Below are 27,450 nucleotides of genomic sequence, written 5' to 3' on the forward strand. Positions count from 1 at the left end.
CTTCTAAGATTGGTTTCCATCAGGCCCTGAAGGAAAGAAAATTTGAAATTGCCCTTTTCTTGGAAAATATTGAATGAAGACTAAAACCCCAAAACTAAACCAACCAAATAAAAGCCCACAAATTTTACTAAAAAGGGAGATATTCTACCTAGAGCTCAAGTAATACAAATCTGTGTGTGTGCCCGTGGGTGTGTGTCTGTGTGAGCTCGCTGTGTAGAATTTTTCAGCATAGGTATAATCCATCTTAAGTTTACTGAGACATATAAAATGTATTTGATTCCATATAAGCAATTCTGCTGCAAAACCAAGTAGTCACGTTATGCTTTAGCAGTGATTTTCTAAGTTAATTCCCAGGGTTGTATTAATAAAGGACCCAAATGTAGGAAAATAGCAAAGGCATTAGTAGCTTTGATAAAGTACGGCAATTAGATCTTGCTTTGCTACGTATTCATACAATAAAAGGTAGCACATTGAAACAATTGTCCAAATAATTCAGGCCTAAAATATATTCACCTAAAATGGCCAGATAGTTGAGACAAGTGTGTCATTTTGGTTTAAGTCGTCTGAATCACTGCATTAATTCTCCTACTTTAAGTAGACATATTGAGGCTGTGAGAAATTTTTAGGCTAGCAAGGAATGTCTCTAGATTTTTCTGTGATTATTTGTAGCTCTTTCCATAACTGCAGTGATCTCACAGTTTTACCTTTTAACCCAAGTCTAATCCAAGCTGCAGGCTTCCTGCAAAAGAACCACCTAGGAATGTTTGGGGATTTCTGTGTAACCAAGCCCTAGAAAAGCCGAAGCCAGGGAGACAGCTTCTAAATTCTGGAGCTCTTTCAGACTGCTCATACTTATCACACCAGGCTGAAAATCACTTCCAATTATTCTAAAGAGCTCAGGAGTTGAGTTACTTAATCAAGAGCTCTTATACCTGGATTAAGGTCTCAGACCAAGAGAACACCATCAAGACCTGATTGGATAATGAAAAAGGGATTTTGCGTAAGAATTCGAAGGGCTTGTTACACTGAAGAGTTACAAAAGGTAATGAGAAAAGGAAAATGCATTCCTAGTAGCCAAACCTTTACTGCTGATCTGATGGAGGAGCGTAGTATCTGTAGGATATAATCTATCTTATAAAAACTAGGCATTTCATAGGTCAGTTATACTTCAAAAACAAACTCATTGAAAAGGAGATTCGATTTGCGGTTGCAGAGGTGGGGGCTGAGGGAAGGGAATTGGATGGAGGCAGTCAAAAAACTACAAACTCCTAGTAGTAAGATAAATAGACATAATGTACAACATGATCAATGTAATTAACACAGCTGTATGTTATGGGTATGAAAGTTGTTAAGACAATAAATCCTAAGTGTTCTCATTACAAGGGAGAATTTTTTTTTTCTATTTCTTAAATTTTTCATCTGTATGAGATGATGGATGTTCACTAAACTTACTGTGGTCATCATATCATGATATATGTAAGTCAAATAATAATACTGTCTTAAACTTATCCAGAGCTCAATGACAAGTATATCTCAATAAAACAGGGGGAAAAAAAATCCCCTCAGCCAAAATAAGGAAAAAGATCAGGCATTTCACCTTTTATTTGAACATCCAACTCAACTTTTTTTTTTTTTAATTAGAGAAGGGTGTATTTATCTAAGTGACTGGCTTAATTTATTTTTACATTGTAGCTGAATAATAACTCTAGAGTGAAGCATTGGCAGGGCTTTGTGAGGGAGCCTGGGTAACCTCAAAATGAGGATAATAATAGCACCTACTTCACAGGGCGGTGGTAAAGGATGAACTTCAAAACTCCCGCAAGGCTCCTGGCACTGAGCGGAGCACAGGCAGAATATTCAGTACAGTGTTGCCATCTGTATCGTAATTGTCAAGGCTTTTATTAGATGTTTTAAAATGCATGCAAAGTTTCCTGTCCAAAGGCAGAGGGGTTAGAATGTAAATGCTATGGAGTTTTTCAGACTTTATAACAAATTATTAAAGGTGGAAAGTTCCAGATTGAAATTAAGACACACATTTAGAAACATTGTTTCTTGAGCTTGTTTCTTACTTCCAAAAGGCAGGGGTGGGGATCTCTGATCTAAGGGTGCCCACCTCCCATCTGAGCTTATTTTGTCCTGCCTGCAGCCCTGTCTCTCACCACAGACATCCAGGGAAGAATGTCACTGCGGTGGGTTCCTTCCCTCTCATTCAAATCTGAGTATCTATGGTTTATGTATTAGAGTGAATGAGGAACCAAGGATGGTGTCTCATCTACTAATGGACATGTCATGTGTGAGTGGATGACCAAATTTCCGTGAAAGGGGACACAGCAGATGGCATCCCCCCAATCTACTGAAGTTCCTTTGCAGAATCATCCATCCTGCCTTGATTTCTTTCTCTAATTTGCCTTTTTTTGAGCACCTGTCCCTCTTCTCTCTACTCTCCATGCGTTGCATTACTAAACAAATAATCGATGTGAATATTTCTGCCTGTAAACACTGTACCCAAATAGATACAAATGAGGTTGATTGTTGTGTTTAGCTGTTAACTTCCCATTTACTTCCCTGGCCCCAGGTGCATCACCAGCCAACTACAGAAAAAGGATCATCTCCTCTTCAAAGGTAAAAGATAGGGGGATGGAGGGGATGAAATAGGAGTTTGGTATTAACAGATACGCCCCACTATACTAAAGAGATAAACAATAAAGTCCTGCTGCAGAGCGTGGAGGGCTATATTCAATATCTGGTAATAATACATAAAGGAAAAGAATCTAAAAAGGAATGTGCGTGGGTGCATGTGGGTGTGGGTGTGTAAAACTGAATCTCTTTGCTCTACACCTGAAACTAACGACATTTTAAATCAACTACACTTCAATTAAAAAAAAAATTTTTTTTTTTTTTTTGCTTTTTTTCAGGGCTGCACCTGTGGCATATGGAAGTTCCCAAGCTAGGGGTTGAACTGGAGTTGCAGCTGCAGGCCTACACCACAGCCACAGCAGTGCAGGATCGCCAACCCCCTGAGCAAGGCCAGGAATCAAACCTGCTTCCTCGTGGGTACTAGTCTGATTCGTTTCTGCTGCGCCACAACAGGAACGCCAAAAAAATCTTTTAAAATAAAAGTCATTACTTGAGCTCTGGCCTGACATTTACTGTTCTCTGAAAACACCATATATGATGGAAACTTGCCACTTCAGCCAGGATGCTTGCTTCAGAGATCATTGTTTTCTGGAGCTGGGCCAGCCTCAGAGAATTTGCCCAGAGGATCCAGGAAACACTGAACTATTTCCATTCATGGGCATTTTCCTTTACCAATTAAGAACAAAGGGGAGTTGTTGGGTTCTCCCTCTTCCCCCTCACCCCCCCCCCATTGCAGTATTTTGCCTTTAAAATTTTGATGCAAATGCTGACATAATTAGAACTATCTGAGGGAAACTAAAGGCTTGGAACTGAGACCAACAGCCCTGTCTATTGCTGGCATGTTAACAGCCAGTGCTTCAGTTTTTATCATAAGTGAGTTTGAAAGCGGGTGACATGCCAGACATTCCTTCTGAAAGTTAACTAAGGTAATGATGGAACGCAAGGCAAAAAAAAAAAAAACATGTCACTTGCAACTCTATTTGGGAGGTCAGGGTGGAAAGATGACAGTTCTGTGAAGTGATTTACACGGCACTGTAAAAAAAAAAAAAAAAAAAAAAAAAAAAAATCCCCTGGCTCATGACTGAGCTGCTAAAGAAACAATGGGCCAAGGGGACTTCCAAGGCCTCTGCCATCCTGGCCACACCCTGTGGAAATGCTCCAGGATCTTTCCATCTCGGATCTGAGGACTTCTGCATAGACTATCATGCCCACTGATACCAGGGGTTACACTCTAGATGAAGGTGACAGCTTTAGAAAAGGTAAAGGAAAAATCCAAGTACTGACTTCGTAGGACAGAAGTCCAAGTCGGGTTTGAAATTCATGCTCCTGAGCGCACATTTCAGAAAGGCATCTCTTACCTTTTTGAGCCTGCGGAAGCAGACCTCCAGAAGAGGGTTCCTCCACAATTCCTGGGTGGTACTTCTGCCCAAAGGCCCGAGGTGGCTCTCTGCTTGAAGCTCCTTGGAGCTTATCAGAAATTGCAGGATGCAGGGCTGGCTGGACTCCGTGCTCTGGCTTTGTCACCATTTATGCAGACACTGGTGTCTTTCTAGTTCAGGGTCAGAGTTCACACATTTGAAGCAGCATATCATCTCAATTATCCAATAGCTTTTTAAAAGATTTTCTATTATTTTTAATGCTAGTTTTATTGAAGTACAATTTATATAGGATCAAATTTACCTGTTTTAAGTGTACATTTTGATTATTTTTGACCACTACAATATTTCAGAATATTCCCTTCATCCTCCCCAAATTATCCTCACACCCTGCTGCAGTCAGTTCCCTGCCCCTGGTAACATGCTGATCTGTTTTCTTTCCTTGTAGTTTTACCTATTCTAGAATTTCATATAGATGGAATCATATAGAATCCGGTCTTCTGTGGCTGGCTTCTTTCACTTAGCACAATGCTTTGAAATGTATCCATGTTCTGTAAATATCAGTAGTTCCTTCCTTTTCATTGCTGAAGAGTATCAAGATTTTTTTTTAGGAGTTCCCATTGTGGCTCAGCAGTAATGAACCTGACCAGTATTCATGAAGATGCGGGTTCGATCCCTGGCCTTGCTCATTGGGTTAAGAATCTGGTGTTGTGGTGAGCTGTGGTGTAGGTCCCAGACGAGGCTCAGATCCCACGTTGCTGTGGCTGTGGTGTAGGCCAACAGCTGTAGCTCTGATTTGACCCCTAGCTTGGGAACTTCCATATGCCACGAGTGTGGCCCCAAAAAGACAAAACAAAACAAAATTATGAAACATTAGGCAGGCAAATCTGAATGTGAAGCAAATTTCTAGATATGTAGCAAAAACGTAAATTAATTAACAACTTTGAAATAACTGTTGGTAATCAGTACATGAACCGGGATTAGACCAAACATTTCACAGCTTAAAATTGTGATGGAATATTTGTATGTATAAATATGATGGGATATTCATAGTAATTATAACAAGGAAAAACTGAAAATGCCTAGTGTTAATAATAGTACCAACTATTACTATTATTATTATTATACTTACTTGTATAGTGCATATTATGGATCTGGTGCTGCTCTAAGCACCATATAGATGAATTTATTTAATTTTCCCAACAAACCTACGAGGTAAGTGCTCTATTATTATTGGCATTTGACAGGTGAAGAAACGGAGACAGAGAGAAAACTAAGCAACCTGCCTTGATGAGGGCTGAAGCAGCCAGGATTTGTCCCTGGGAAGCTGCTCCAGAGCCTTGACCTTTGACCTCCATAACACTCTTAACCCCAGCCACGCATAGAGAAATATTCAAATTGGCAAAGGGAGTTGATACTGTCCCTGAGCAAGGTAGGAAATTAAACCAGAGCTGAGGTTTCCAGCCTGAGCCAGACAGGCTGTTTAGCTGTACGAAGAGGCCTAGAATAAGGCAAGGAGAAGAGGTAGGACCTGAGAAACTGGAGCATCCTGTTCACAGAAAAGGGGCTACTTACTGGCCGGGAACTCAGGGGCTCCTGCCCATTTTCTACCCCAGTTCTGTGTGACCTCTGGGGTCCTTTGAGAGCTTACATGTTGAGAAAACTGGAAGTATTTTTTCAGAGTTCATTGTGACTTGGCTTTATTGGTGTGGACCAAGAGTCCATAGTCTGGCTGGGTTACAGTGGAGATGTTGATAAATAACCATTGAATTGATTCAATCTTGTGAATTTATCTTTTTTTATGGTGCTCTTTAATCTGACCCATCAAAGGGCTTATAGCTTTGGAACTAGATTGCTTTGTTTTGAATCACACCACTTGTAAGCAGTGCGACTTGGTGCATGTTAACTTGATCTTTCCATGCCTCTGTTTTCTCCTCTGTGATGTGGGGAAATTAATAGCACACTTGTTTCGTGGCATTGTTTTGAAGAGAGAAGGGTTATGTAGAAAGGATTTACAGCAGTGATGGCAAACAGGTACTGGAAATGTGTTAGCTATTGTGATGAATACTACCCCAAAAGGATGGCAGATGAAAATCCCTGCTCCGACTCTTGAGGTATAATAAGCTATAGCAATCTAAAAAGAAATTACCTTCGAGACTTTATTTTGCAGGGTTCTGCTCCTTGTTCCTGTAGGGTTCTGCGGGGGCATTGCTTCCAACGATAACATAGATGTACAAGGAGCAGAGAACCCAGGGACATGATTGCAGCCTCTGCAACGTGCCAGATACTAGAAGGGAAAATTCTAAATCTCTAGTCTCTGTGACCTCAGACTTTAGCAGTCATCAGACACTATGAATTTGAAGAGAGAGAAGAATCTTTGTGTTGTTTTTGAATCCTGGACACAATCAAAGAAAATCAAGCTAGGGATAAGAAAATTGGAGCTTCCTTTCTCGTCCTCATTGTTTTGTTGTTGCTGGAGATTTTAGAGTAAGTGTTGGCCAGTTTGCAGTAACCTGCCTCACAGCCTCACACCCTTGGCTCTTTGGTGCTGTATTCAGATCCCAGGCGTTCCCACCTGGTTCATACTCCATGCTCTGGGCAAAGACATCCCTAGCTGTCCCAGGCAGCCCTCACTGGCCCTAATTATAGGCATAAATTGAAATTCTTACACCCTTTGACACTTAATCATGGACTACCTTGCATTGTTGTTGCTTTATATTGTTATCATCTATGAAACTTTCTAGAGAACATTCATTCATTTAGCTGGTGAATATTAATTTACTGGGGGCCTGTGCAGGCTTTGATGATGAAAATAAGGGTGATTGTTTTGGACAGATGTGTGTGTGTGTGTGTGTGTGTATGGCAATTTTAAAACGTATAGCAGAAACCAAAGCCTTCTCCTGGACAGCAAGCTCTTTGAATTACTGCCACCAGCCTTCTTAGGCAAAGGGACAATGTAGGCTACACCATCTGCAGTTTTGTAGCTACTACTCACCTGGGACAATGGACCTGGATGACACTCACAGCTCAACTCCTTATTTTCTAAAGGGCCCACAGAGAAAGGCATGAGAAATATGCTCTACGATGTAAAAGGAGTATGAAATCTGGATCTTCTCTTTTCCGGTCCAACAGAACATTTATTGAGCACCAACTGTGCACCAGATACTGTGCTAGCTGTTAGGGGTACAGAGTGATACCCAGCCTTCACAACGGAGGACCACCAGTCAACAGGTGACTTAATGAGTTGTTAACCCTGGCGATCAAGATGTTACAGGGACCCAAGAACCTCGGTCCAGCCAGATGATGGTGAGGCAAAGAATGAAGGCGGGGGTACAGCTGCAGTATTGCAGAGAGAGGTTGAGACGAGGCCAGAGGGCTGAGAGGATCCTGTGGTGACGGTCGCCTGGCCTGTTTTCCTTGATGTCTTTCAGATCGGAGCTGATCAGAGCTGCAGACTTATTTCTGAGTTTGCGCACTTGAAACTGGGCCTCCCAGTTTGAGGAAAGGGCGGGCTGCTCGCTACCTCTGACATCTGCCCTGGACCACCCCGGGAGAGAAGGAGGGCTCTGGGGGATCTGGCGCGTTGCTCCAGAAGGATCCCCGGCCGCGGCCCCCGCACCACGCCCTTGGCCCAGGCCAGGTGTGCGCCCTCCTGGCGGGGAGGGGGCGCCGGGCCGCCGGGGTGCGCGCTTTTACAGCTCCGTGGGTGCTGTGTGTTTGTCTGCCTCCCGAGGGCTGGGTCCTCCTTATTCACAGGTGAGTCACACCCTGAAACACAGGCTCTCTTCCTGTCAGGACTGAGTCAGGTAGAAGAGTCGATAAAACCACCTGATCCAGGAAAAGGAAAGCACAGCGGAGCGCAGAGGGAAAGCTCCCAGCGGCGAGGCGCCGGGCAGCACCCCTGCGGCGGCGACGGCGGCGGCGGCGGCGGCGGACGGCGGCCCGGCCCGGCCATGCCTGCGCTCTGGCTCTGCGGCTGCCTCTGCTTGGCGCTCCTCCTGCCTGCAGCCCGGGCCAACTCCGGGACGCAAGGTGAGTCGCCCTCCAGGAGGAACCGGCGCAGCCCCGGGCTGTGCACGGGCCTTTCCCTGCAGACCTTGATGGCTGAAGGCACCTCCGAGAAGTCCCACCTCCTCCCCGATCTGGGGCTTCTCCAGAGAGTGGTTTATAGAAATAGTGTGTGTATATGTATACATGTTTATATAAATAGTGTGTGTATATATATATATATATATATATATATATATATATAATAGTGTGTATATATATATGTGTGTGTGTGTATATATATATATACACACATACATACACACACGCACACTATATAAATTGTGTATATATATAAATATACACAAACAGTATATATATATAAATAGTGTGTGTATATATATATTATTTACTAAGACTATATAAAGCTGTGATTTTAAAACGTGAAGCCAATACGTTGTGCCCAACCAGGGTTTTCCTTGCTTTGAACATGTTCCTTGTTGATTGCTTTTTTGATCAAAGGTCTCCTGTTTAATCAGTAATATCATAACACGTGGGCATATAAACTCTTTTCCTGATGTATGTTTTTATTGATGAGATTTTGGTGATGGGTTTTCTGTGACTGTGAACCCCACAAAGATTGAAAAGGAACTGCTTCAATAACCCTTCTGGAATTCCCATTTCATCTTTGGGGTGGACAATGAGCCTTAAGAGTCTTAACAATGCTTCGCTTTTGCATAACATTGCTTTTTGTAGTATTTTCACGTAATATTCATTCAACAGGCATTTACTGGACACCTATGTCACAGATCATTTGATCTTATCTGGGGCACAGTGGCTGAGCTCATGTAAACAAAACTTTCAGAGCACCTAGAGACGGTTTACTGTATGCATGTGTCAGCTATGACAACATGTAATGGGTGTTTTCTTTAGTTTTACTTAGTAGTCACTTAGTTTTACCAATGTTATTTGCCTGTGTAATTCTCAGGTTTATTTTTGCTTCCAGTATCTGATGGCATTTCAGTAGTTATCTCAATAGGTCCAAGAGCCATCTTCACACATGTGCATGTGTGAGCATGAGACCAGCTTCATGTATACTTGGAATTATCTTAGATATTTCATTTATAACTGCAGTCTGGGTGATGCTGGCCTGAACTGTACTTGAATGGCATAAATGCTTTAGCGTGAGTTTGAATGCATTTGATAGTCTTTTTTTTTTTTCCCTAAGATAATTTTGGAACTAACTTCCAACCCATCATCCTTCACTACCATTTAAAACCTGTTCATAGGAGTTCCCCCTGTGGCACAGTAGATTAAGGATCCTGCATTGTCTCTGCAGTGACACGCGGGTTCTGTCCTTGGCCCAGCACAGTGGGCTAAGGATCTGGCTTTGCCAAAGCTGCAATGGGCTTGGATTCCATCTCTGGGCCGGGAACTTCCATATTCTGTGGTATGCAGTGGTAACGAACCCGACTAGCATTCATGAGGACTTGGGTTCCATCCTTGGCCTCACTCAGTGGGCTAAGGATCCAGTGTTGTTGTGAGCTGTGGTGTGGAGGCAATAGTACTGTATAACCTTGTAGGGCTGGTGAAAGAATGAATGACTATTATAAAGTGCCTTAAAATGCCTGAAACTACATTTCTTTAAAAAGTCCGATGCCAAGAGTACAGGTGCAGTGAGCTCGGATGCTTCGAGATCATTAAGAGAAAGATTGCCCTTCAGGAGCTCACAGTGATGTAAGAGAAGGTGGCTGTAGCTTCAAAGATCTGGATCACAGTTCACTTGGGGAGGTGACAGGAGAAGGGACGTGGGGATGAAACCAGAAAGGTAGCCAAGAATCTGGTTGTAAAGAGCCTTACCTGCCAGGCTGTGCAGTTCAGTTGGTGCCCCGTAGGCACAGGAGGGTTGCAGATGGTTTATAAGCAGGAGTGGGTGTGGTCACATTCAGGTTTTGAAAGGTCCCTCACTTAAGGGCTTAGAGGATGGAGTTGAGCTGAGAGAAGCAAATCAATGGCCATGGCAATCATCCCGATGAGAGGTGATGAGAGTTTTCATCATGGTGTTGGACCAGCAAAGAGGAAACAGATTACAGAGACATTTAGAAGGTAAAATGGAAAGAATTTGGTGATCCAATGAGAGTGTGTGTGTGTGTGTGTGTGTGTGTGTGTGTGTGTGTGTGTGTGTGTTAGGGCTAATAGCAAGAGAGAATCTTGAGAAAAAAGGAAGAGTCCAAGATGGGTCCAAGGCTTCAGATTTGTGTAACTGGCTAGACAGCGATGCCATTAAAGGAAAAGAGGGCTTTAGGAGAAGGAACAAGTTTGGGAGCAAGGTTGGGCATTGGATGAAGAGAAGGGAGGGAGTTTCTGTGGGGATCTGTTCCGTTTGAGATGCAAGGGGAGATGTCCAGTCATGCCAGGGAACAGCTGAAACAATGAGTTTGAAGTTTAGAAAAAAAGTTTGGGAACATGAAGTTGGAGCCCAAAGGTGGCAAACAAAGCCTTGAGGATAGATGAGGTGGCCTGGGACTCAAAGGTAGAAGAAACCTCAACCGCTAACAGGGAGATGAAAGAACAGGTGGAAATGGGCATTGAGTTTAGAGGAAAATCAAGACAGAGCAGCGTGTTCGGAGCCCGAGGAAGCGTTCAGCAATGTAGGAGTCATAAATGGTATTCAGAGGTAGAAATATGAAAACCCAAAGAATGAGAACTAAGATGGCACCGCTGGAGTCAGCCGCCAGGTAGGATCTGAAGCAATTGTTCCAGAATGGTGAGAATCCATGATTATTAGACATCACTCATTTAGTTTCCCCCATGACCTGATGCTGGAAAAGAGGTACTGTGGATAGTGCTGTGGATGTGGAAAGAATCCCTGGAAAGGATTTATACTCTCACAGATTCTGTTATTAAATAGTTGAAGCTGCGTAGCATCATGCATAGGGGTCTGGGCTCTGTGGTAAGGCCACCTGGCTTCAAATCCTAGCTCTGTCGTTTACTACTTCAGGGCCTGAGGCAAGCTATTTCACATGCCGCTCGTATTTCCTCCTAAGATGAGGATAATAAACTGCTGTGATTATTACAGGTAAAGCACTTTGCACATGCCTAGTAAACCCTCACTGTGTTCAATGTTATTATATAACTGCTCTGCCAGGACTGAACGCCAGTATAATGCCCTCTGAATTTGAAGTGGTGAAGTTTTGGAAGAGGCTGCGTTCCTTAGTCCAAGAAGGGTGATGAGGAGCCCTGTGGCTCAGGCTGAAACGAACCCCCAGTTTTTCCCAATGAAATAAGTAGAATTGCTGAGAAGGAACCCAAAGCAGAGTGGAATTTGAAGACTGGGTTCCGTATCATTTCTTGCCTTTTGTTGACTCTCAGACCTCATGACATAGAGATTCAGCGCTCCTGTTTCTAGAACATGCCCAGGTATAAGAAAACCCCACACAGGTGATCTCTCCCTTCTTAAGAGGAAGCTCTCCTCCTTATACCACCAAAAAAAAAGTTTGATCAACTTGATTTTGAAACATGGAGCAGTATAGATGCAGCACTCATACGTCTTTTTACGTTTAATTTAGTAATTTAGTCTTACAAACATATTTAAAGACACATAATCTATGAAATAATAACTTAAAAGTATTCATTGGTTCATTCACATTTTCCGTAGTAAATGTAATCTGATTCCGTCTTTAACATTCCGAAAGCCACTTGAATGCAGTTTTTTTTTTTTTTGAACTTCAGCCTAGGTGGCTTGAGACACAGCTCTGTTTGAATCTGCTTTTGGTGCTGTCCCTGGAAAGTACACCATTTTCAGAGCATGAAAAAGATTTAAAAATTATCCTGAAATACCTATTGTGATTGTCACAGCATAATCATCTTGAAAGGTTTACTTATGACAACTTTCAGCACTCACAATTGTGGGCTGATGAACAATTACGAGAATTGTGTTTGGTAGCTCAGTCTCTTTAGATATTGATAAATATTGAAAACATCAAGGTCATTTCAAGATAATGTGTCTTTCCCAAACAATGCTGTATTTTAAAAATAAAGTAATTGACAAAGTACAGTATAATATGAGAGATCTTGAAAAGACTTAAATGTAACCTTACAGTCCCCTTATATTCAAGTACGCACAGTAAGTGGGAGTATAGAATTGGGTTGGAGGGTAAGCTGAAAACTGCTATGTGCGCTTAAATTCTGAGTGTCCTCCTGAAGTGGGGGCAGCCATGGGTTTAGCTCCACTGATCCAAGAAGCTGAGGAAGTGTGTTGATTTGTGATCAGTGTCTATGGGAAAGACAGGAGCCTGAAATGAACTTGTTGAGGCTGTCCTGGGAATACTTTTTCCCATTTAATTTCTGAGTGGCCCACTTCTACTGACATTTTTTTTCCCCTAGAGAAATTTGCAAGGACAAGACTTGAATCATCTATTACAGACCAGTGTAGAAATAGGAGTTCCATAGAGTCTGGAATATTCTACTTTAGCCACAAATCAGACCTAGTAGATTATTGAATCATTACTGGGCTGTGTTCTAATATAACCCCCAGGTACATGACATAATATTCAAATCACGCTTAAAGCCAAAAGCTGAGTCTTTTCTCTGTCTGTGGGTGACTGTATGTCTATATATGTGCCTTCCCCCCAAACATGTGCTTCCTTATGTCATGAAAGAAGAAAAGAACGCTTGTTCACCCAACACGGCTGTGTCACAGGAAGGGGAAGTTCAGTTGGGTGTATATGTACACGCATCCTGGACTTCCTCAGGCTTATTGACCACTTACAATCCCAGCCATTTCTTTTCCAGATTTTATTTTCATTCATTGTTTGGACATGGATCTTCACATTCTGGAAAAAAAAATTTTTAAATCGCCACCAAATCATTTCCCACACTAACTGAAACACTGAAAAATGATCAAATCTTCAGCTGCACTTGTGTGGGACATTTCTTACAAGAGACTTTGCATGTTTCAGCACTTGCTTCTCTTCTTACAGCATCATGGAGATAAGTGAGAATGGCTCTCAAGGGTTCTATACAAGACCCTCTCCTTTTGCAGTTAAGGAAAATGACACTCAGGGAGGCAAAGTAACTGTCCAAATTCTCATGGTTCAGCATTCTCTGTGGCCCATTTGGCTTAAGGATCTGGTGTTGTCACGGCAGTGGCTCAAGTCGCTACTATGGCTTGGGTTCAATCCCTGGCCTGGGAACTTCCCTGTGCCATGGGCACAGCCAAAAAAAAACAAACAAAAACAAAAACAAAATAGTTGGTTATAGCAGAGCAGGGCTCCAGCATATGTGATCCTCGTTTATAGGCTAGAAAACTGAGGCACAGGCAATGACTGCCTTGACCGGAGCCAGGCAGTTAGTAACAGGACCAGATTTCAGCTGCTGGTTCGGTGTTCTTTAACAAGATGCCTCTGTGGCTTATTTCTTATTCTCTCTAAGAATTTTCATTTAAATCAGTTTTCAGATGTGATGGAATCTTGATGTCTTCATCCCTTGCATTTCTAGTTGGGACTTCTGTGTCCAGGCTGTTCAGATGTCTCTATTTGTGTATGTGAGTTCATATAGGGGCCTTTCCTTTATTTATTTACTTTTCTTTTCTGGCTGCACCCACGACCTATGGGAGTTCTTGGGCCAGGGATTGAATCCAGGCAATGCCAGATCCTTAACCCACTGCACCACAGTGGGAACTCCAGCCTTTCCTTTAAAAATGTCAATGAATGACAGGTTAAAACCAAGCACAAACTCCAGTTTCTGGGGTACTGACTGAAAAATAGGTTTCAAATGACCAAGGTTCCTCTTTTCTTTGTCCAACTCTGCTGTTAGGTTATCACACAGCTTGGAATTGACCCAGCAGCTCAGGGCAGTTGGGAGATAGCAATAAGTCCTTCTGTTTCACCTGTCAATGTTTTGAATCTATTTATGCATGATTGTGTCCAAAGATTATGTTCTCTTCCTGCTGGAGATTCCTGGTGTACTTTTGAAGTCTTTCAGGAATGGGTCAGTTTCATGGCCAGAACATTAACCATTAAGCTTTATATATACTTTCTGCTCTTTCAAATCACTGCCCAGTCTGCTCTTGGTTAAAAGGGGATTCCTAATGTTTAAAGATCAATTCTTATCTCAATAGACGGGTCTACTTTGCAATGGCAGTGGATCCAACAGCGTCCTAAAGCTGCCACTCTCACCTCATCCAGGCGCTTGTATGTGGAACCTGGTAGGAGCGAGTCTTCACATGGTGACATATGTGAGGACAGAGCCCAAGCCACAGCTGACCTGGCGTGGGAAGTGACAGTGGAGCAGCAGCACACTTGTCTGACCTTAGATTCAGGACCCATTGCTCCTGCTCCCTGCTGGAGGCTTCACGTCCAAACTCTTCTTAGAATATTTGTTATTTCTCTTTACGGAGAGATAAAAATTATTTGGCTCCTAAAAGACTGTTTAATTCACTCTTCTGACTTTAAACAGTAGTTTATTATTATCAAATGGACTTTTTTCAGCGAAGAATCTTTTTTTTTTTTTTTTTTTTTTTTTTGCTATTTCTTTGGGCCGCTTCTGCGGCATATGGAGGTTCCCAGGCTAGGGGTCGAATCGGAGCTGTAGCCACTGGCCTACACCAGAGCCACAGCAACGCGCGATCCGAGCCACGTCTGCAACCTACACCACAGCTCACGGCAACGCCGGATCCTTAACCCACTGAGCAAGGGCAGGGACTGAACCCGCAACCTCATGGTTCCTAGTCGGATTCGTTAACCACTGCGCCACGACGGGAACTCCGAAGAATCATTTTTTAACCATTTAAAAAAATTGAAATATAGTTAGTTTACAAGGTTGTATTAGTTTCAGGTGTACAGCAAAGTATTCGGTTATACATATATGCATCTATTCTTTTTCAGATTCTTTTTCCTTATAGGTTATTAACAAGATATTGAATATAGCTCCCTATGCTATAAATAGCTCCTTGTTGTTTATCTCTTTTATGTTGTTTTTTTTTTGTTGTTGTTGTTTTTTTTTTGGTTTTTGTCTTTTTGCCATTTCTTGGGCTGCTCCTGCAGCATATGGAGGTTCCCAGGCTAGGGGTCGAATCGGAGCTAATGCTGCCGGCCTCCGCCAGAGCCACAGCAACTCGGGATCCGAGCTGCGTCTGCAACCTGCACCACAGCTCACGGCAACGTTGGATCATTAACCCACTGAGCAAGGGCAGGGACCGAACCCGCAACCTCATGGTTCCTAGTCGGATTCGTTAACCACTGCGCCACGACGGGAACTCCTATCTCCTTTATATATAGTAGTGTGTACATGTTAATCTCAAATTCCTAATTTATCTCCCCCCACCCCCGCTATCCCTTTTGGTAACTGTAAGTTTGTTTTCTATGTCAGCCTATTTCTGTTTTGTAAATAAGTTCATTTGTATCTTTTTTTTTTTTCAGTTTCCACGTATAAGTGATATCATATGGTATTTGTCTTTTTCTGTCTGATTTACTTCACTTAGTATGATAATCTCTAAGTCCATTTGTGTTGCTGCAAATGGCATTATTTCATTCTTTCTATGGCTGAGTAGTATTCCATTGTATATATGTACCACATCTTCTTTATCCATTCTTCTATTGATAAATAGTTAGGCAGTTTCCATGTCTGGGCTATTGCAAATAGTGCTGCAGTGAACGTTGGGGGTATGTGTGTTTCTTTTTGAATTAGAGTTTTCTCAGGATACACACCCAGGAGTGGGATCATCAGTGAAGAATCTTTAATGACGGTGCTATAAATGCACTCCATACTTTTTCCAACACTGTAATGTACATGAATTACCATGTTCTTTTGTCAAAACTAAGAACTCTAATGGTGTGTGGAAAGCATGCACTTACCTAAATGTGTGTATATTTGTGAAGGTATGCAAGTGATAGCAAAAAGAAAAAAAAAAAAAACTATGGCTAATCTCCTTGTACAAAAATACATTGTTCATAACAGCAAGGAAAGGTTTAAAGCAGAAGAATAGTAAGGTACCTTTTTTTTTGAGCTAAAGCAATGGAAATTTATTGTTTCACAGTTTTGGAGGCTAGAAGTCCAAGGTCAAGCTGAGAACAGTTTCTAGGTAACTTTTTTTTCCTTAGGGAATCAACAAAACACAATTTAAGTGATTGAAAAACCGCATTTAATGTATACTCCAAAAAGCTTTTCAGTACAACTCAGAATTTCCTTTTTAACTTTGCTTTATTCATTCTGCTCCTACGTGATATCTTTCCTTGTGGTCCCCCTTGCTTCAGGGGTCACCTCTAGCTGTCCTGGACGCTCTAATGTGCTTGACTTCAGCTGCTTCTTAAAGGGGGCATAGGACACCATTTGCTGGGCCATGGAGCAAGTGCTCCAAGAATGCTGTGCTCTTTGAGTAACAGTCAGATGCGCTTTCTACATGGGAATGCTTTTCTTTATTGCTGACCTCATAGAAATATAGCCATTTCTACAGCCACTTCTGTGGTCAGAAGGGTGTGGGGTGACACGTGGGTGATGAATACCTTCAGATAGAATCCTCACCGCCCTCAGCGCTGATCACACCCTCTAGCGGACACCAGCTATCTTGGAGTCAAGCCCTTAAAGATGCCGAGTGTACGAGAAGGGAACCTCTTCTGTGTCCTTTGCGTCCTAACCTTCCCTTCCCTTAAACCTTTGCCACTCAGACAAAAATTGGTGTCCCCAACCTCCCTGTTGGCTGGGACTTTCTTTCTCTCTCCCCGATGTCTGCCTGGGCCCTGGTGGGGGTGGGGGAAGATGGCTTCAGATGTGGTCTCCCCGTCTGGTCCTCATTGGGCTGAGTCGTCCACAGTCCACACATGCCATGTCTAAGTCTAGGTTATAATGAGATATGCTATGAACTCTCGATGAAAGCAAGTGACTTTTAAAGCCATAGTTCTGCCAAAAGAAAATCGGAGGAGTTCCTGTTGTGGCGCAGCAGAAATGAATCCGACTATGAACCATGAGGTTGCGGGTTCAATCCCTGGCTTCACTTAGTGGGTTAAGGATCCGGTGTTGCCGTGAGCTGTGGTGTAGGTTGAAGACACAGCTTGGATCATGAGTTGCTGTGGCTCTGGTGTAGGCTGGCAGCTGTAGCTCCGATTAGACCCCTAGCCTGGGAACCTCCATATGCCATGCGTGTGGCCCTAAAAAAGGGGGAAAAAAAAAAAAAGAAAAAAGAAAATCTGAGTTTCATTGACTCTTGATGACTTCAAACTGTTTAGAGTTGGAAAGATTTGTCCAGATTCTGTCGTTCAGAATTGCCTGTGTGATGAGAACACAGACCCCGGTTGTTCTCTTCCTCGGAGCACCTCGCGTCGCAGCCCTCCTTACACTGCTTGGTGCTTGTACATCCCGGCAGACAAACTATCAGGCAGGAAATGGCACCAGTGGTTCCAGCGGCATTGATCTCAAAGGCAGCTGTGAAAGGTGTGAGGCAGGGAACTGAATTCAGTTAAAAACCTCGTAGTGACGGTTGTGCCATTTCAATTTTCTTATCCTAAGTAGAAAACACATTATGACATACCTGAGGCGGCTAAAACTGGAAGCATGCAGTTACACATAAAGCCATAAAATCCAAGATCAAGTTAAATGATGAAATGTTCAGATTTTAAAGTATACACTCTAGGGAGTTCCTGTCGTGGCTCAGTGGTTAACAAATCCGACTAGGAACCATGAGGTTTTGGGTTCGATCCCTGGCCTTGCTCAGTGGGTTAAGGACCTGGCGTTGCCGTGAGCGGTGGTGTAGGTTGCAGATGCGGCTCGGATCCTGTCTTGCTGTGGCTCTGGCGTAGGCTGGCTCTACAGCTCTGATTGGACCCTAGCCTGGGAACCTCCATATGCTGTGAGCGCAGCTCTAGAAAAGACAAAAAAAAAAAAAAAAAAGACAAAAATAAAGTATATACTCTAGCTGAGAAACATATTAAACCTGAGAAAGAAAAGTCCCATGTGGGAGATTTTAAAACTGGAAGATACAAGGTTTTTCATCATCAGCTTAATATAATATAATAATATTTTAAATAGTATTTTTATTTTGCTATAATAAAAATACTCATCTTACCGTCTTATCTCGGATGCGAAGACTTTGATTTTTGCAAATAGGATGATAGCTTGCAATGCCTTTGATACCCAACTGATAGGTATCAGGTGTGTCTAGTTTCAGACTTCTTAATGATGTACAATTTGAGTACCTGTAAAGATAATTTTAAAATATAGGAGTTCCCGTCGTGGCGCAGTGGTTAACGAATCCGACTAGGAACCATGAGGTTGCGGGTTCAGTCCCTGCCCTTGCTCAGTGGGTTAAGGATCCGGCGTTGCCGTGGGCTGTGGTGTAGGTCGCAGACGCGGCTCGGATCCTGCGTTGCTGTGGCTCTGGTGTAGGCCAGTGGCTACAGCTCCAATTAGACCCCTAGCCTGTGAACCCGCCATATGCCGCGGGAGCGGCCCAAGAAATAGCAACAACAACAACAACAACAAAAGACAAAAGACAAAAAATAAATAAATAAATAAAATAAAATAAAATATATTAGCACAGTGTTCTTCCTCCCCAAACTCCTAACCCCAGTCTAACCATGAAAAACATCAGACAGTTCCAAGTCGAGGGACATTTTACAAGGACCAGCACTCCTCACTTCTGTCAGGGTTGTCAAAACCAGGGAAAATCTGAGAACTGCCACAGCCGAGAGGATCCTAAGGATGGCTAAATGCAGTGTGGGGTCCTGAATGCACTCCTGGAGCACAAAAGGATGTCAGTAAAAACTACGGACAGCTGAATAAAGTATGGACGTCAGTTAGAAATAATGTATCAATATTGGTCCATGAATTGTAATGAAAGAACCGTATTAATGTAAGTTATTGATCATAGGGGACTGGATGTGAGGTATAGGGCATTCTGCATACTATTGTCACAATTTTTCCATAACCAAAAACTTTTCTAAATATAGATTTTTTTTTTTTTTTGTCTTTTTAGGGCCGCACCTGCAGCATATGGAAGTTCTCAGGCTGGGGGTCCAATCAGAACTAATGCGGCTGGCCTACACCACAGTCACAGCAACGCAGGATCTGAGCCCCGTCCGCAACCTATACCACAGCTCAGGGCAACACCGGGTCCTTAACCCACTGAATGAGGCCAGGGATTGAACCTGCCTCCTCATGGATCCTAGTAATCCCATCATCTTGCAATAAGCAGACATTTTAATGCAGATATAAAATAAAATAAAATATTAGAATAGATTGTTACTTAAAGGATACTTTTAATAATTGCTTTTGTTCTGAAAATAAGCATTTGCCAGGTTTTTAAAAAAAGTGAATATACTATTCATTCTCACCTTTTTCTCACCTTTAAAAGTGAATATACTTGTTCTCACCATTTTCGATCTATTTATTTACGTTTGGACTTCCTAATGAAGAGTCTCAATGCATCTGACTTCTTGGAGGTGACGGTTCTATATTGGAACAGAAGAGGGTTGTCAGTTTACATGAGACCTGTTCTTTGACTCAGAGGAAGGGAGTGACATCTCAATAATAATAAACTGAGATTGAATTTTTAGTGTAACTTCTTTGAAGAGCCCAAAGGGAGGAGAGTGGTTGGGATTGGTGACCCCAGCTCACATCTCCCTACTAAGATGCTTTTCTTTTCTTTTTTTTTCTTTTCTGTCTTTTTAGGGCCAGACGCAAGGCATATGGAAGTTCCCAGGCTAAAGGTCAAATTGGAGCTTCAGCTGCTTGCCTACACCACAGTCACAGAAATGCGGGATCTGAGCCGAGTCTGCAACCCACACTGCAGCTCACAGCAACACCAGATCCTTAACCCCCTGAGTGAGGCCAAGGATCAAACCCGAATCCTCATGAATACTAGTTAGGTTCATTATCACTGAGCCATGAAGGGAACTCCCTACTGTGACGCTTTACCTTTAAAGTAAGAATTTTAAGAAGCATAGGAAGTAAAGACATAAAACGAAGTACAAGCTATAAATGAAACGAATGGGAGAGAGATGAAGAGGTCCCAGTGGGGAGTCTTAAATGAAATTCGGCTGGAAAAGTAGGTAGGCTTAGATCATGAAAGTCTTCATAGGCAAAGTTAAGGAATTCTGGTCTTTATCCTAGAAGTAAAGGAAAGGCATCAGGGAGTTTTAGGCAAAGAGGTATTGGTAAAATTTATATTTGGGAAAGTTTTCTGACTACTGAGTAGAGGGAGGCAGGAAAAGCCGTAGGGAATTCAACTAGGAAGCTATTGCAGGCAAAAGGTGGCTGGGGTTTGGTCTAGAGTGGCCATGGTGGAGACAGACTTGGATGGTCTTGAGCTGTTTAGGGCATTCTATCAATAAAGTTGGGCATTAAATAAAACACAGGTAAGCAAGAAAGATGGAGACCCTTTAAGGAGAGCTCTCAGCTTTTTGACTCGAGGGGATGACAATCACAAGTTTGGTTTTGTTTTTGTTTTTGTTTTTGCCTTTTGTCTTTTCTAGGGACGTACCCACGGCATATGGAGGTTCTCAGGCTAGGGGTCCAACTGGAGCTGCAGCCGCTGGTCTATACCACAGCCACAGCAATGCCAGATCCTTAACCCACTGAGTGAGGTCTGGCATTGAACCCACATCCTCACGGATGCTAGTCATGTTCGTTAACCACTGAGCCATGATGGGAACTCCTATTTTGTTTGTTTGTCTTTGTCTTTTTGACAAGTTGGGTTTTAAACATGTTTTGCGTAATGAGTTTTTGAGACAACCATTTGGAAAGGCAAGTGGATGGCTGCGCCTGAGGGTCTAAAGCTCAGGATGAATTCTGGGCCAGGGAGGCATCTTGGCACGTCAACACCTTTCGTGGTCCCTGAAGCCCTTGGCTCAGGTGAGAGAGCTCTGGAGCTCTGCAGGGAGAGTCGTGGGGGTTCAGGACTGCCTCGAGGAACACCCACACTTCGAGTCGGAGCAGGGAAGGGATCCCGCAAAGACTTGGATGGGGTGGGGGTGGGGTGAGGCCAGAAGCCAAGAGGAAGCCTGACGGTGTGGTATCCTAGTTTCGAGGGAAGATAGTTTCAAAAAGGAAGGGGAGAAAAAGATTAGATGTCTCAGAAAGGACATGCAGGGCACTAAGGACCAGAAAGGAAACCCATGCCTCTCCTCTAAATAAGGACGAGAACTGAGCACCCTCTCTAAGGGGTTTATCCGTGGACCCATCCACAGGAGCTTACAGGTACCTTAGAAACGTGTTCATGTTTAACCGAATCAGTGTTCATGCCCTTAGCAGCTGAACTGGCAGCAAGAGCAGCAAAGCTCAACGTTAACAGCAGCCAGCGCACAGTGTCAGGTTCCAACACGATGCCTGGATTCCTAGCTCCTGAGATCGTCCCACGCAGCAGCCAAGTACAGGACCCGTCAGGGCTGCCTGGTCCCGGCCAACAGATCTCACGGCCTCCAGCCTGCCCCATCCTCTCGCCCCTCCTGCCGCAAGGCCCCGGGCTCGCTGTCCTCTGAGAGGGCGTCTCCGGGCTCACGCGCAAGGGGCAGGCAGTCCTGGTGCAGAAAGAGTCCACCTGGTGTGAGCAGCAACATGCACGTCGCGCACACTCCTCGGGAAGCTGTCACATTCCTCTCCCAGTTCTTTCTGTTCTCATCTCACCATGGACGGTTTGGGTTCAAACATTAGCTTTTTTACACTGAATCCCATCTAGGTAGACAACGAACATTTTGTAGATTATGTTGAGAAAATGTCATGCGGGGACCCCGGACTCCTGGGAGATTTCTGAATGTGCAGGTTCTTGTTTGGCTTCTCTTAGAGTCAGCCCGCCTGCCCGCCTGCCTTCTTTCCTCCTTCTGCCCATCCTTCCATCTATCCTTCCAGCCAGCCGCTCTTCCAGCGATCACAGTCACAAGCCCCGTACTTGGCACTAATACTTGGGGATACAAAAGTGAGACACGCTGTAGAGGAAGCCAGTCATGTACACACATCGTGATGCCTCAGGGTAGAAAGTGAGAAATGCCTGCAGAGAAATGGGGAGGAAGCCTTGGGCATTCAGAGGGAGAAGCCGTTAAAGGGTTTTCAGCAGGGACCAAACGCCATCTGATTTATGTCCCTGAGGTCATTCCAGCTGGGCTGAGGGAGGGTGGGTGCAGGTAGCCCCCAGGCAAAGGAGACAGCAAGGCTACAGACCTTGGTGCACCCCAGGATTCGTGGGTGCCAGGGTCGATGGAGTCCAGTGAACGAGAGAGAGAAAGAGAACTGAGCTCCACTTGGAGAGGCCCAAACTGCTTGGTTTTGAAAGGTGTTTAGATTTTAAATTGTGTTGTCACTATTAGAACCCTAGAAAGCGCGGTGGTCCACGGTCCAAAGATGGAACTTAGATGAGCCTGGTGCAAAGCAGAGCGTGTTTTTCCAGTTTAGGACAATGCAAAGCGGATCTGCTTACACACAAATGATCGTATTAATGCCAGATGGAGGAAACTTTCTCCTAATTGCTGGCAACATTTCTCAGGGGGAATTTAAAATGAGGTCTCGATGAACTGTAGCCATTGGTGCTGCTTATTCCAAGGCCTTGCCCCCGGACAACCTTAGGAAATGTTTTCGGTTTCCTTTCATTCTCCTCAAGAGGCAGCTTGGAAACAGCCTTGGCCCCTGAGCTTCCTGTCCTGACCCGTTGGAGGTGTGTGTGTGAGTGAGGGTGGGAGTGTCAGGTGAGCCGGAGGCGGTCTGCACACCTTGCTCCATTGTTTGCAGAGAGTTTCCAGCTGGGTCTGCCTCTGGTTGCCGGGGGAGGGTAGAGGGGGGTGCTGGGGTGGGGAGTTGGGACGGATCAGCCTGCGTCTGGCTGCCCCACAGGCGTTTTCAGAAGCCCCTTGAGGGTCAGGGCCGTGTGCTATTATTGTTATTATGATACTGAAATGCTTCAGTGCCCAAGAAGCAGCATACAGCATAGTCAGACACAATTACCATCCACCCTTCACTAGACTGAAAGAATTACATGAAAATCTGAGCAAAATGATTTGGTTCCCAATATGTTTTGCAGAGCTTGAGGTAACACTTGATGAATCTTGTCCCTGTGGCTGTGGAGAGCATGCGGCTGACAGGGCCAGGGCCTAGGGGGGTGGGTTTAGGGAGTGGGGAGAGGATAGGACAAAACCTCGAAGAAATATCCCTTATTTGGAAAGAGGGCCATACAAATGAAGAATCAAATAAGAGTAGTGGACGTGGCTCCTATGATACAGAGTTCAGTGAAAGAGGGAGAAAGAAATTCCCTGTCTAAATTCCTAGGCCCTATAAGGTTTCAAGTCTGTTCAGGACCTGAGTGTGATTTGTTTCTGTATTGTCTAAAATAGATAACTTAATGCCAGGCCCTGGCCCTGGACGTGTGCCTGTCCATTGTGAAACGAGGAAAACTTGGATAATGTGATTGGGAACTTCCATATGCCAGAGGTGTGGCCCTAAAAAGGAAAAAGGAAAAGGAAAAAGAAAGAAAGAAAAGAAAACGATTTTAATAAGGGTTATCTATTTTAAAGTGATGCTTTAAAATGCATCATTTTCTCATTAAAATTAATTGGTACCAGCAAAAAGTTTGTTCTGAATAAAAAAAGACACAATGAAAAGTTTGTAATTGTTTTGAAATTGCTCCCCAGAGTCATCCAGGGCAGAGAGGGCACTGCCTCTGTGTGTGATCCGGCCAAGTAACCCCACAAAGATCGCTGGCTGGTGAATTGAGTTCTTCTATGTGCCTAATGAGGTCCTTAGTAGAAATCTCACAGCACGTGACAGCTGTATGGCACATCTGTTCAAGATCCAAAAATCAGTTACACAAGCATTCATTGGGAAAGAGTCAGCTTGGCACCAGTTCTGTGAAAAAGCCCTGGGAGTCTGAATTGAATGCAAACTTAATACGCTGTGAGTTTAATGAAATGTCAGGCTCATCCGTGGAGTTATAATATCTAGTCCTGCTGTAAGCTGAGCTATTCAAACCACACTTGAAGAACTGTAATAAATTCTGGTCCTTTAAGGAAAGATATTGAAGATTAGAGTTTGTTCCCAGGAGAGGAGTCAAGAAGAGTCTAGAAATCATGACCTCAGACTCCTGAAGGTGACTGGTCTCCAGTTTAACCTGAAGAGGAAAAGGCTAAAGAAGGAGATGCCACAACTATCTTCAGATATTCAAGGACTTGGCTGATGCCATGTCTTGTAAAACAATGCTTGAAATAAACGTCTAATGGAGAAGAGAGTAGGTGTGCATGCGTGTGTGTGTGTGTGCGTGTGTGGGTGTATGTGACTGTTGTTTTTCAGGGAAGAACAGAACACATGGTAAAAATTACTGGGAGGGATGCAGATTTAAAACTGCATAAAAATAGTTTGTAACAACCAGTGCTGTCTAAGGAGGGCTGGGACATCTTACTAGATTAGGGAGAATTCGAGAAGGGACTAGACAATGCTGTGTGAGGGAGGTGGAGAAAGAACGCCCTGTGCCCAGTGGTAAACTAGGTCTTGGAGCTGCCCGGGTACCATGGAAAGGTGAGGGCTTTGCGGTTGGATGGACCTGAGAGCATCCTGCATCTTGGCCATTTAGCCATGTGACCTTGGGTGAGACGCCTACCCTCCTAAGCATTTTTTCCTTCGTCTGTTGAGTGAGGCTGATGAAACCCATGTTGGTGTCACTGTGAGAATTAACTGAACTGTCGAATCTCAAGTCCCAGCAATGGAGTGGGCTCTGGGCAGCTGTTCTTGACTTTGCCTAGATGAGGTGGCATGCAAAGCAGTGAGAGAGTCAGGGTTAGAAGCTGTTGCAAGGAAATCACTTAGGAAGTTCATCAGATTTACTTAGTCACCTTGGCCCCCTGAGCCTTTAGAGCTGACATGGCCTACGTGGCCCGTTGGTACATATGCTGACTTTTTTCTTTTTTTCATCAGTACGCTGGATAAGTCATGGCCCTGGGCATTGCCAGAGACTCGGCTGTCACTGAGGCTGTGTGGCCAATGGAGACAGTGTGCCAGGGGGATAGAAAGTGGGTTTTGGCAGCAGACAGAGGTTCAAATTCCAACTCTCCACCAAGCTGCATTTTTCTCACCTGAGGCAATGCCTGTCTCCTGTGAGTGAGGGCTGAAATGGCATAGACAAAGGGCCGGATCTTCTTTTCTCACTGGGATCCTTCTAGCTACCCAGGGAGGCCAGTCCTGCAGCCCACATTTATGAAACAAGACATGAGCTTCAGAGCGTTGAAGTGACTTGTCTAAGGACGTGGCAGAACTGGTATTTGATACCAGTCTTTTAACCTCCAGGCTCATCACCTTTTCTAAACCGTGGCTGAAACAGTTTGGAGGGTCTGCAGTGTGCCAGGTGCAAGGCTGAGCATTCCCCGTGACCTCACTGGCTGGCTCGGTCCCACGTGGGGATGTTAGTCACTCCCCCGGTCTCTTTGGAGCCCACCCAGGGCGAACTTTCCTAGACACTGGAGCAAAGTCATTCTTTCTGGAACTGCGGTTCTTTCTGACACCCAGTTTGGAAGAGACATTCATGGCTCAGTGAGAGGGGAGGAGATACCTGTCCAGACGGTCAGGCTAGGTCCTCAGCCTTGACCATCACTGGAGGGACAGACGCTATGGATCTTGAACAGACGACACCATCGGCTGCGGGACAGTTGTGCTGGCGCACACAGGCTGGTGGTCTCGGGATTTGTCTGTGGGGTTGCACGGAGTTTTAAAAAGGAATTCCTTGCAACTATTTAAATCAGGGCTTTTCACATCAAAACACTTATGATTTTTGGTTTCTCTTGAGGAATCAGTCTGGCCACTCTGACCTCATGTTCTTTCGTGTCCTCCCAGGCCACACCCACCAGCACTGCTGCCTTTAGGTAAAGCGAGAACTCCCACCATCAGCGTGTGGCCCATTTTGCCCCCTTTTACTTTATGCGACTGAGCAGTTTAAATTAGTATGTAGTCCCCTGGGCATAATTTATATTAATAGTAATAAAAATCTTGGGAGAATGTCCCCTGACCTGTTTTCTGCTGTCTTTCTTCCTCTGCGCCCTAGTCTGTGACTGCAATGGGAAGTCCAGGCAATGCCTCTTTGATCAGGAACTGCACAGACTGACGGGAAATGGATTCCGCTGCCTCCACTGCAGTGACAACACGGCTGGCATTCACTGCGAGAAGTGCAAGGAAGGATTTTACCGACAGAGAGAGAGAGACCGCTGTTTACCCTGCAATTGTAACTCCAAAGGTAGTTGGGGAAAAGGGGAAAAGGAGGGGGGAGGGGGAGGGATAGAGGAAGGAGGGGGGAGGGACAGAGAGAGAGCAGGCTAAGGGGAGCTCTTCAGCTTCTAGAACAACTGGGAATCTGCTAGACGCCGCCGGTGTTTTTAGCAACTTGAATTTGAAAGGTTATGTGTTTTCCTTAAGTCTGGGTTGTAAGAACCAGCTTTGGTCTTTAGGGCACATTAGTTTGAATTCTAGTACCACGATTCTAGGCACACGATTGCTTTTCCGGGCAGATGACAGTCTTCGACTTGGGGACAAAGAAGCTTGCATTCTTCTAGTCATAGTTCTCTATATCCAAAGCCATCCCTTTGACCAGCTTCGTGAAAACTAAGAGATGAGAAAGCTCTGTTTCCCGTGTTATGCTGGGTGCCAGCAAGATAAAGTGACGTAACAGAAGAGATAGTCGAAGAGGCCCGTTAGACGCCTTCACAGGAGTGTGAACAAAAGAAAATAGAATAACAAATGGGAGGCACCGAACAGGGTGGCTGGTTCATAGGAGAGCCTGGTTTTGTTGTTGTTGTTTTGTTTGTTTGTTTTCAATGTACCAGTCGGAGTTCCCATCGTGGCTTGGTGGAAAGGAATCCGACTAGGAACCATGAGGTTGCAGGTTCGATCCCTGGCCTCGCTCAGTGGGTTGGGGTCCCGTGTTGCCGTGAGCTGTAGTGTAGGTCACGGCCAGGGCTCGGATCTGGCATGGCTGTGGCTGTGATGTAGGCCAGCGGCTATAGCTCCGATTAGACCCCTAGCCTGGGGACCTCCATATGCCGCGGGTGTGGCCCTAAAAAGACAAAAGACAAATAAATAAATAAATAAATATGTACCAGTCAGTGGTTGCTGTCGGAACCATAGGTCGTTTTTGTGTGCACAGATGCCCTCGTCATGGGCAGACAGAAAAGACAAGTTAGTAGATACAAAGAGGAGAGAGAGGTGGTTCTGTTAAAGAAGTTGGGACTTTTTAAAGCTACCTTATTTGTCTATTGTCTTTCTTGGCAGTATCTGTTTCTCCTCTTTGCCAGAAAGTGGTTAATAGTATAATGTGATCAATATTAACCTACCGAAAAGGTAGAGCCTTAGTGCGTGGCTATGACTTAAGGCAGTTCTGTGCAACCGATTCATAGCAACAGCTGCAAGACTCTCAAAATGGGCAGATTTTGGCCTAGCCAAGGCTGCCAGGAGAGTGTGTTGGGAAATCTTATATAAGACGGGGGAGTTCCCACTG

General features: G+C 44.2%; 1 protein-coding gene and 1 long non-coding RNA gene across 4 annotated transcripts in view; both read left to right on the forward strand.

Moving 5' to 3' along the window:
• Positions 1-937: 937 nt before the first annotated feature.
• On the forward strand, positions 938-7,271 carry LOC146400181 (uncharacterized). 2 transcript variants are annotated; one of them, XR_014816485.1, is made up of 3 exons: positions 938-1,042; positions 2,576-2,622; positions 7,146-7,271. It is a non-coding gene; the product is annotated as an uncharacterized LOC146400181 (long non-coding RNA). The 2 variants fall into 2 exon arrangements; XR_014816484.1 differs by having other exon boundaries at positions 7,062-7,197.
• A 272-nt stretch (positions 7,272-7,543) lies between these two features.
• Positions 7,544-27,450, forward strand: part of LAMC2 (laminin subunit gamma 2) — a 59,737-nt gene continuing 39,830 nt past the window's right edge. The window contains exons 1-3 of one of the 2 annotated variants that reach the window (XM_021063800.2): positions 7,544-7,653; positions 7,809-8,045; positions 26,005-26,193. In XM_021063800.2, coding sequence (XP_020919459.1) covers positions 7,967-8,045; positions 26,005-26,193 — 268 coding nt within the window. In that variant the 5' untranslated portion in view covers positions 7,544-7,653; positions 7,809-7,966. Of the gene's footprint in view, positions 7,654-7,808; positions 8,046-9,846; positions 10,107-26,004; positions 26,194-27,450 lie in introns of those variants that run through there. The other variant, XM_084977953.1, reaches the window with a different exon arrangement.

The sequence above is a fragment of the Sus scrofa genome, chromosome 9 (genome assembly GCF_054392235.1).
Source record: "Sus scrofa isolate SSC_HxYL_T2T_F1_AM1 chromosome 9, Sscrofa_HxYL_maternal_Yorkshire_Landrace_v2.0, whole genome shotgun sequence".
NCBI lineage: Eukaryota > Metazoa > Chordata > Mammalia > Artiodactyla > Suidae > Sus > Sus scrofa.